The sequence below is a fragment of the Drosophila mojavensis genome, unplaced genomic scaffold (genome assembly GCF_018153725.1).
Source record: "Drosophila mojavensis isolate 15081-1352.22 unplaced genomic scaffold, ASM1815372v1 contig_108, whole genome shotgun sequence".
Taxonomy (NCBI): Eukaryota; Metazoa; Arthropoda; class Insecta; order Diptera; family Drosophilidae; genus Drosophila; species Drosophila mojavensis.
The window spans coordinates 1,757,926-1,769,268 of NW_025318636.1; the positions used below are offsets into that span (position 1 = coordinate 1,757,926).

The following is an 11,343-nucleotide window of genomic DNA, read 5'->3' on the forward strand; positions in this document are numbered from 1 at the left end:
TAGTAGGCTCCAGCTAATTGATCTTCCATCGCTAACCAATCGCAGAACAATTTTAGGAATTGTTTTTCTGCATAAATTGATTAGTGGTGATATTGATTCGTCCTCTTTGTTGGGTCGTCTAAATTTTTCGGTTCCGTCCCGAGCAACTAGACACTATCGTCCGCTTCATTTACCTGTGTGCACTAGGGATTATTCTTTACACAGTGCGTTTCATGTTCTTTGTGTTAATTTTAATAAATATTATCACGTTTTTTCCTTAGAGCTCTCTCCTCCTAAAATAAAAAGTTTACTATCAGCTTATCTTAGGGAAATCACTCACAATGCCCAGGCATAAGCATTGGCATACGTTTTTGCTGCTAATGTTGTGTTAGTGATTTCTCAATTCTATTCTTATACTCTATTTTTGGCTCTTCCCTTACTCTTTTCTTTTTATTATTTCTTATTCTTTTTATTAACTTTTCTTGCAACTTCTTTTATAACCGTCCTTTTTCTTTTTCTATACTTTATCTCTTCTTATTTTATTCTTTTTTTTTTTTTTTTTTTTCATTATTGTTTCTTTTAACTCCTTTTATTATTTATTTATTTTTTTTTTTTATTATTATTATTATTATTTTTTTTTTTTTGTATTATTTTAAGAATTATTTTAATTATGTTAGATATAGTTAATAACCTACATTTTAATATTTTTTTTTTTTTTTAAGTTTTCTTACTAATACATTCTTTTCATAGCTTCAATAGTATCACTGACCATATTTGGCTGTGAGACGTGGGCATAGCCGGCCGGACTGGCAAATAAAATACCCCCATCGGGTTGGTGTTACTATTGAAATTATATCCTGTACTTTGTATAGGCTTTTTTAAATTAAAATTGACTCTAGTTTTTGTCAATAGCTTTAAGAAATAAATAAATTAATAAATAAATAAATATGCATGTATTTGCTAAAGCACAAGTCTCTAGCATTTGAAATACGCTTTTTACAAACATGGTGGTGAGGGGGTGGATATGGGGGTGGGGGTAAATTTTAACAAAAACCGAAATTGCATAAATTGCAAAAAAATTTTGAGACTCTAGCAATAAAGATGTAGGAGATATAATTTTATATCTGGTTTTCGATAAGGTTTTTTATCGATAAAAAAAGATCGGGATGATAAACTTGATATGCGCGCTGTAATTACGGACATTAAAAAAATTTGAAGTCTCTAGCTCTTATATCTTCTGAAATCGACGCGTTCATACATACGGACAGACGGACGGACGAACAGACGGACAGGGCCAAATCAACTGAGCTCGTCGCCCTGATCAGGAATATATAAATTAAATATTCGAAAGCGGTTTTTGTATTAAAAAAACATTTATTTACTTTCGGAGCTGGATTAGAACTAACTTAAGAATAATTATACAAGTAATATTTATATGAAAGCTGCCGCTGCTGCTATTGGCGTCGCTGCCGCCGTGGTCACTGCTGTTGCTGCTGAATAGGTGTCTTGTGACACGATAACTCTCACGGTGGTTGCTGATCGGTGCGCTGACTCGGCGCTCGTGGCGGAAATGCGCACGTTGACCAGAATGTGTTTTGGCCAAGTGCATTGATCTTATTAATATTGCTGACGATAGGCTCCCACGGTTGCGGTTGTGTTGCTGTTGTATTCAGCTGACAAAGCGCACGTGTCGAAAGTGCATGCACTGGAGCCGTGATATAATTGGGCCGGTGCAATGCCCTTTTGTAGGGTCTGTCGTTAACTCTTCCCCCCTTGGATGCGGACGTCCTCGGTCGCAATATAGAAAACTTGAGCATTTTCTCTCTTTTCTGCTTCGGGTGTTGTGACTTGGCCTGTGGTGGCTGGGGTCTTTCGTTTTAGCAAATATCCAACTATGGCCATAATTATCAGTAGAGTTCCAGAGAGAGTTATATTGATTGTTGCTCTTATATCGTTGCTGCTCTTTAGGGTTTCTAATTTTCTTGTGTTGTTTAGATTTATTTCCTTGAGCATTTGCAGTGAAAGGACTTCGTCGATCTTGTTTGTTTTCGCCATGATTTGAAATAGCGGTGGGGTGGCTTCTGCGAAGGACATTACTTTTGATTCGTATATGTCATCTTCGATGCGTATCGTGGAGTTTTCGAATTGTACCAGGAAGGTACCATGGAGTTCTATTTCCTCTTCGTCGATCTTGATTGATCCATTGAAATCGTTGAGCAATATTGTTCCGACAAACAGCTGTTCGTGGTTGGGTACGTGTTGATTGTTGATAGCACGGCAGTTTGGAGGTTGGCTTTTTAATAGTAACAGAGTACAAGTATCATTTCTTAAGTCGACTAACTTATTTTTATTACAAATTGTTTTTTCATTATGCGACTCACATGAGTCTCTTATAGCATAGATTGAATTTTCGCATTTTACAATATTTTCGAATTTTATTTCATTGATATAATTTTTTTTTTTAATTGGCTTAATTAACATGGTTGTACAAACTTCATTTGAGATTAAAGGTATGTTGATTATATAGAGTATATTTTTTCCATTACTTGCGATTTTTATTTGGCTAAATTCTAACAATTCTTCTGCATTTAAGAACATGATTTTTTCTCTTTCTAGTATCTGCTCTATTATTTTGACTTCGGATTCTGACAATATTATTGAGTTTATTGTATTTGTTTTTGCCCAGTCTATGGCATGAATTAAATTAGTTAAATCGTCTTTAAAGATTTGGAGTTTGTATTTAAAAAACGTGATTTTTTCCTCTTGAATATTAGAATGATCTTTTACAATTTTCATTATGTTATTTGAGGTTTGTGTTATTTCATTGATTCTATCTTGCAATACTCTATTGATAACTACTTGTTTATTATTATTTTCTAATTGCTCATTAATTTTTGTAATTAAAACCTCGTGGTCACTATGGTCCGGTGTACCGGCCAGCCATTTCCATGCTGCTTATATTGTTAAGGGTTTCTTCGAAAGTTCCGGAGATTTTTTCATATTCTGAAATGTCAAATACGTGAATAATTTTGAAAGTTCCGTTCTGCATTGCTGAAGTTCCTGTCTTTATCGGAATCAACTGAGAGTGTGAGTAGTCGAGGATTGTGGTTATACCCAGACATAGCGGTGCGAATATCCTGTAAATTACGTTCGAATGTTATTTTTGTGGATAATTTTCCCTGAAGCTGTTCTAATGGTTGAATTCCTGTTTTCTGCTACAGTTTCTTTCTTGTATAACCTAGGCGCTTGTTTATTTTTACATAGACTATCTCCCCTGGTTCGTAAGTTTTAATTTCCTGTATCTCTTTATTGTGGTAATTTAAATCATATTTTTGTTTATCTAGTAGCTTGTTGGATATTATCTTCCTATTCTCTTCTGTTTTTTCTGGGTTATCCTGAACTGTTGTGCCGAAAAATATCTCTATTGGTTTTTTTTTAGTAACTGAATGGTAGGAGGCGTTATATTCTTGTACTGCTTTAAAGAGTGTATCTGTGAAACTCATATCTTTATTGTCTTTTCTTAGGCAAGTCATTATTTCTGAAAGAGTGGAGTGGAATCTCTCTATTTGTCCGTTACTTGTTGAGTTATATGGAGGGGTTGTATAAACTTCGATACCTAGCTGGTCTTGCAACAAAAACTTTATGAAGGCTGAATTTAAAGCTCGTTCGTTATCGATTACTACAGTTTTGGGCATACCGAATGAAATTAGTATTTCTCTTAACGGGATTTTTATGTCTTCTGCTGCTCTTGAGTTTAGAATCTTGACTTGAACGTATTTTGAGAATTTATCAATGCTAGTTAAAATAGTTTTATTTTCTGTTATATAAATATCTATATGAATGATTTCACCTGGAAATTTGGGAATTGGTGTTGCTTGAATTGCGGGATGTGGAGGGTGTCTATCATATTTTGACTCTCTGCATGTTAAGCATGCTTTTGTAATTTCCTTAACTTTTTTGTGTAGTTGTGGGAAGAAAAATTTTTCTAGAATTTGGGCTTTATTTTCTGATGCATTTCTGTGTGCTCGTCTATGTTCTTGCGTTATAATTTTATTCTGTTCATCGACGCTTGTAATGTCTTCTACCTTTCTTTGGGTATATCGTATTTTATAATTTGAAAAGTGAAGTGGATAGAATTCCTGTATTTTGCCCATAACATGTTCTGGAGTAAATAAACCGTTAATAAGTCTTGGGTCAAGTCGTTTCTTGAAAATATCGATTAATTCGTCTTCGGTAAAGTGGGGTTGTGTTACTGTATGCCTATGGTATGTAGGAAAGGGAATTTCGAATTTATAATCATGCTTTTCGCCGATTATTATGAATAACTGATTCTTGAAAACGTTAATAGGTGTTTCTATTGTAGGGATGAGATTGTGTGACGAACTTTCATCACTCATAACTGTGGTTTCTGTACTATTGATTTCGTTTATTGGGTTTCTTGATAAAGCGTCTGCTACTATGTTAGTGGTTCCTGGCTTGTACTTTAACTCGTAGTTGAACTCTTCTAAGTAACTCTTCCAACGTTTCAATTTTCCGTTGTGATTTTTATTACTCAGAGCAAAGGTTATTGGTTGGTGGTCTGTGAATATAATAACTTTGGCAGTTCCATACAAGTAAATTCGTTTTGCAATGCCCAAACTATGGCTAGCATTTCCTTTTCATTAGTTGCATAGTTCTCCTCTGTTTTTGATGATGTTCGTGATATAAAAGTAATGGGTCTACCTTCCTGTTCAAGGACTGCACCGATTGCGTAGTTTGAAGCATCGGTTGTTAGATGGAATTCTTTAGAGAAGTTTGGATAATTTAGGATTACGTCATTAGAACAAAGAGTTTGTTTTATTTTGTTAAATGCTTCTATTGCCTTGTTATCTAACTTTATCTGTACTTTATCTGATGCTTTTGCTGATATACGACCATCTTCACCTCTGAGATGAGTGGTAAGAGGCTTAGCTAATTTTGCATAATCTTTTATGAATCTGCGGTAATAACCGGAGAGGCCTATGAACGATCGTAGTTCTCTAAGATTTTTGGGTATGGGGAATCTAGAAATCGCTTCAACCTTTTCTGGATTTGTCTTAACGCCACTGTCTGAAATAGTGAATCCTAGGAAATTCACTTCCTTTTTGAAAAATTCACATTTGTCCATTTGGACTTTCATATTAGCGTTAAGTAAAGTCGTGAAGACTTGTTTTAGGTGATGAGCATGCTCGTTTTCAGTTTTGCTGAAAACAATGATGTCATCAATGTAGACATAGCATATTTTTCCAACATGATCCCTTAGGATATCATCTAAGGCTCTTTGGAATATTGAAGGGGAATTCTTGAGACCAAAAGGTAGTCTTGTAAATTCGTACTTCCCTCCGTTGACAGAAAATGCTGTCTTTTCTATGTCTGTCTCCTTCAAAGGAATTTGGTGGAAACCACTTTTGAGGTCGAGGACCGTGAAGAATTTATTGTCCCCTAAGTGGGCTATGATGTCCCCTATTTCTGGCATAGGGTATCAGTCGGAGATTGTGACCAAATTTAACTTGCGATAATCGATTACTAGTCGGTATTTCATTTTTCCTGAGGCATCAGATTTCTTTGGTACGATCCATACTGGAGCGTTATACGGTGATCTAGAGGGTCTAATGACTCCGTCGTCAAGCATTTCTGATATCTGCTTTTCGACTTCTTGCTTTAGAGCAATAGGATATGGGTAATGCCTGCTGTAAACTGGGGTGTCGGTATTGGTTCGGATCTCTCCTACTACTTTAGTCGTGTAAGTTAATTTTTGCTCTGGGTCTGCAAATAACGGTTTAGTTTCATAAATAAGTCGATCTATTATCTTTTTCTGTTTATCGGACATATGACTTGTTCGGACCTTTATATTGTTAACTGCTTGTGCGGGTAATTGCTTAATACGGAATTTATTACTGCCATTTACTATAAGGATATCATTCCTGACATCGATAACAACATTGAGTTGTTTCATTGTATCGTTGCCTAGAATGCCATGAAAAGTTTTTAGCGTGGGCAATACGAAAAATCTGATTGGGGTTTTTAGGTTAAATAGATTCAAAAAGATATGATGGGTTATGGCTATTTTTCCACCTATAGAATTAGCGAAAAAAACTTCTTTGTTTTCTTTTGCGTTGTTTACTAGGGAAGACTGTATGTAATTCTGGTTGGAACCAGTATCAATGAGGAAGTTTAATACCTGTCCGTCCCTCGTTTTGCATTGGAAGTAAGGTAACGAGGAACGATTTAAGCTAAAAAATTGACATCAGCAATTTCTACCTGAGTCTGGTTGTCTGTAGTTGCTTCGTTCTCGTATGGTGCTTCGACGATACCTTGCTCCTCTGTAGCAGCATAGTAAGCCTGTTCACTCATACATTGCTCGTATGCCTCGGCATAAGCTTCGGCGGCGTATGCATTCGCATATGCATCTGCGTAAGCGTTAGCCTCATCATCTACTTGGGTTTCCCCAGTATTGATATGAAATTGTCTCTGATGCTTGAATGGGTTTTCTGCCCTAGAAGATAAGGGTCTTTTCCCAGCAAATTGACTATTATTTGGCCTATTCATATAATTCACGTTCCTAGTTCTGATAGAAGAGTCGACTTCCATTGGTTGTGGAGCCGGTTGTGGCTTTGGGGCTATTGGTCTTGGCGGTGCGTTAAAGAATTGTTGTTGTTGTTGTTGGTATATGGGTCTTGGTGGAAAAACTGAATTCTGGGGGTTAAACTTAGGCTTTGGTGGATAGTACAGGTTCGGATTGAAGTTGGTTTGATTTAAGACGTGTGGATTGTTGTATCGAAACGGGGATTGAGTAGTTTTGTTTTGATAATTGTTCTTCGGAGGAAGCGAAGGGGCTCTAATGGGACTAACAGAATCTCTAATCGACTGGTTCTCAATCAGTCGGCACAAGTGAAGGGCATGTTTAAGGTCGGTTGGTTCTTTGATGGCTAACAATCTTGATAAGTCTCCGTTGAGACCTCTGATAAATGTATCTAAATGCTTTGTCTCTATATATCTCGATAATGGCCCTTACTGTTTCTGCAGATGAATCATGGTTGTTTATCTGATTCAAGATTAAAGACAGATGATAATAAACGGCTTGATAAAATTCGTCTATTGATCGTCCATTTTGCTTAAGAGTATAGAGTTGGTACTCTAATGTCTTAAGATCTCTACGGTCTGCAAAATGATCAGTGAGACATTGAGATATGGCCTTCCAATTTAGTGGTGTGTTATATGCTTCTAATACAGCATCGGCTTCGCCAACTACTTTGCTTCTTACTACCATTAAGATACCATAGTGCTTTGGTGTTCCCTGTACGGTAGAGTATGCCTCGAATATCCTGTCTACGCTTTTGCGCCATGAAGTGAATTCTGCTCTATTCCCGGAAAAGTCTTTTAAAACCCTTACAACGTCTGGCAACTTGTCTAACTCATTGATTCGTCCCATATGTTCTGGTAGAATCGTCTGATCTTGCTCAACTGAAACGGTTGTACCTGTTTTAAGTAACTCATCGCCTTTCTCGGACAATATCTTCCTAAGGTATCTCTCTATCGTATTCTCAATTGGTTCAGTCAGAAAGGTTTGCCTTGTGGCACCTGTGCTGGTGGACGGGAGTGTATTTTCTGGTGGTGGCATGTTTATCTTAGAGAATGCGGTCGTTAGTTCGTCAATGGTCACGGACAGATTTAAAGAATTTTTATCGAAGCGGAAAATGATGGTGGTTTGTTTTCAGAAAATGTTCTCAGGATTTTGATTTTGTGTTAGTAAATGGTAAATTCCTAAGCGATCAACGCAGTGATCTTCCTGGCTATTATTGTATAGCTTGACGGGCTATACGCTATACCGAGCAACGCAATTATCGCTCAGTAGTACAATTTCAGAGTTTTTCTTAATTATTAAGTGTTAATGTTTAATATTTCTTGTTATTTCTTCTTACTAGGTGTTAATATTTGTTGTTTAATTCTTGTTTTTCTTTTCTTAATTACTAATATTTCTTGATTTGTTTTAATTCTTTTCTTTTCTAGTTTCTTTATTTTTGTTTTCAAATCTTATTTACTATGCTTACAAGATAATTTTCAGCATTGTTGACTCCCGCGATGGTGGTCCGGATTTCTCTCTTCCCTCAGATTCCAGTGCTAGTGGTTTATCCGTTACTGAAGATCCTGCGACGCACTCCGATTACGCGGTACCCTACGGACGGACACTTATAGGGTGGCAACAATGGTTTTTTTGACCGACGAACGTACCACGTTTACGTAGTTAGAGTCACTCGTTCACGATGTGGCTGCGGATTAGGCACTAAAGATTTTCGTCGCGTTCACTAGCAGCTATATTTCGTTATAGGTGCTCTCGCGAACAATAGTTGGTACTATGTTTTTCGACGCGTAAACTTTTCTGTGGTAACGAACGCGGGTCCCTGCTCGGGCGCCAATTAAATATTCGAAAACGGTTTTTGTATTAAAAAAACATTTATTTACTTTCGGAGCTGGATTAGAACTAACTTAAGAATAATTATACAAGTAATATTTATATGAAAGCTGCCGCTGCTGCTATTGGCGTCGCTGCCGCCGTGGTCACTGCTGTTGCTGCTGAATAGGTGTCTTGTGACACGATGGCTCTCACGGTGGTTGCTGATCGGTGCGCTGACTCGGCGCTCGTGGCAGAAATGCGCACGTTGACCAGAATGTGTTTTGGCCAAGTGCATTGATCTTATTAATATTGCTGTCGATAGGCTCCCACGGTTGCGGTTGCGTTGCTGTTGTATTCAGCTGACAAAGCGCACGTGTCGAAAGTGCATGCACTTGAGCCGTGATATAATTGGGCCGGTGCAATGCCCTTTTGTAGGGTCTGTCGTTAACTTATATACTTTGTGGGGTCTGCCACGCCTCCTTCTGCCTGTTACATACATTTCAACAAAACCATTATTTATTTATTTATTTATTTATTTCATAAAGCTATTGACAAAAACGAGAGTCAATTTAAATTAAAAAAAGCCTAATCAAAGTACAGGATATTTCAATAGTAACACCGACCCGATGGGGGTATTTCATTTGCCAGTCTGGCCAGCTATGCCCACGTCTCACAGCCTAATATGGTCAGTGATACTAATGAAGCTATAAAAAGAATGTGTTAGTAAGAAAACTTAAAAAAAAAAATTAAATGTAGATTTATTAACTATATCTAACATAATAATTAAAATTATACTTAAAACAAGTAAGAAAACTCTAGTCGAGAGTGCTCGACTAGATACTACCCTGAACCCAACAAATAAAAATGCCCATTTAGTATGGCTGAAATTTCAATTTCGATGTATTTAAAAATATAAATAAAATACCAAATAATATTTTGAAACAATTAAAAAAGTTAACATCAGTTGCATCGATCGGGATTCGAACCACGACTTCTCGATCGAGCGTCATGCAGCTAACACACTAGGCCACCTCACTCATGCTAGTGGTGCTGGCAAAACTCAAATAGATTCACTGCTGCAGCGCCATCTACCAAAACTAAACGAAACTAACTGCTGATGTGATTCTAAGAATCTGCTAGAATAACCAAACTATTAAAAACGCACATAAAATTTCAATTTCGGTGTATTTAAAAATATAAATTACATAGAAAACTCATTTATGAAAATATAAAAATATTTTGAAACAATTAAAAAAAATTAACATCAGTTGCATCGATCGGGATTCGAACCGCGACTTCTCGATCGAGCGTCATGCAGCTAACACACTAGGCCACCTCACTCCTGCTAGTGGCGCTGGCAAAACTCAAATAGATTCACTGCTGCTGCGCCATCTACCAAAACTAAACGAAACTAACAGCTGATGTGATTCAACGAATGTTTCTAGAAGAAGTTTGAATGTATGTGTGCACACGCATATGATGCTGTTGTAGCTGCTGCACGTGCGTTTGTTAATTGGCCAAATATTTGATTATATTTTTATTAATTTTTGACTGAACGGAATTTAATGAAACTTTCAGCATATGATCTACATATTATATTGAATATTTGAGAAATTAAAAAAAAGAAAAATCATTCACAATTAACTATAGTGGCACCTGATTTGAACTTGAATGTTTTTACTCGATAAAAACATAACGGGATGATTTATCGAATTATAAAAGCAAACTCGACGTCCGCGCTGTATATACGGTCATTTAAAAAAAAAAATTCAAGTCTCTAGCTCTTATATCTTCGGAAATCGACGCGTTCAAACATACGGACAGACGGACAGACGGACAGAAAGACAGACGGACAGGGCCAAATCGACTCAGCTTGTCGCCCTGATCAAGAATATATATACTTTGTGGGGTCTGCCACGCCTCCTTCTGCCTGTTACATACTTTTAACAAAACCATTATACCCTGATTTCCCATTTTCAATGGGTTCAGGGTATAAAAAGATTTAGTATAGCAAAAGAAAAAGGAAAGTATTAAAAGAAGTTGCAAGAAAAGTTAATACAAAGAATAAGAAATATTGAAAAGAAAAGACTAAGGGAAGAGCCAAAATAGAATATAGGATAGAATTGAGAAATCACTACACAACATTGGCAACGAAAATGTATACCAATGCTTATGCCTGGGCATTGTGAGTGATTTCCCTAAGATAAGCTAAAAGTAAAATTTTTATTTTAGGAAGAGAGAGCTCTAAGAAAAAAACGTCATAATATTTATTAAAATTAACGCAAAGAATATGAAACGCACTGTGCAAAGAATAATCCCTAGTGCACACAGGTAAATGAAGCAATCGGACGATGTCTAGTTGCTCGGGAGCCGAAAAATTTAGACGACCCCACAAAGAGGACGAATCAATATCACCACTAATCAATTTATGCAGAAAAACAATTCCCAAAATTGTTCTGCGATTGGTTAGCGATGAAAGATCAACAAGCTGGAGCCTACTATGATAAGACGGTAATCGTAAATTACTGTCCCATCTAAAGTCTCTTAAGGCAAAGAGAAGAAACTGTTTTTGGACCGATTCGATACGATCCTGATACAGTTTATGCTGCGAGACCATACAACACAGCAATACTCCCATTGAAAATGGGTTCAGGGTATAAAAATAAGTTGGCAAACACGAGTCGAGAGTGCTCGACCAGATTCTACCCTGAATCACTAACCAATCAACTAGACATTTACTAAAATTTTGTTTAACAACGCTGCGAGCGCTGACAAGAAATGAGCACATTCCCATATGAAGTACGGTTATGCGCTGTGTTTCCCTTAATATCTCTCTCCCTCTCTGTATGGTCTCTTTCTATGGGCTCTCAGATTATAGAAGCTCACAAAAATTGAAATTTGTTGGCGAGGATCCCAGCTCGTTTCTTTTGAGTGAAGATCACCATCATGTT

General features: G+C 36.8%; 1 protein-coding gene across 2 annotated transcripts; it reads right to left on the minus strand.

The window, feature by feature from the left end:
- Window positions 1-1,343: 1,343 nt before the first annotated feature.
- LOC122757191 lies at window positions 1,344-8,393 on the minus strand. 2 transcript variants are annotated; one of them, XM_044008705.1, is made up of 2 exons: window positions 8,049-8,393; window positions 1,344-2,982 (listed from the first exon to the last, which is right to left on the minus strand). In XM_044008705.1, exon 2 carries the CDS (start codon window positions 2,773-2,775, stop codon window positions 1,738-1,740), a length of 1,038 nt encoding a protein of 345 aa, XP_043864640.1. In that variant the 5' UTR covers window positions 2,776-2,982; window positions 8,049-8,393; the 3' UTR covers window positions 1,344-1,737. The 2 variants fall into 2 exon arrangements, with proteins under 2 accessions (XP_043864640.1, XP_043864620.1); XM_044008685.1 differs by having other exon boundaries at window positions 1,344-3,116.
- Window positions 8,394-11,343: the final 2,950 nt, after the last annotated feature.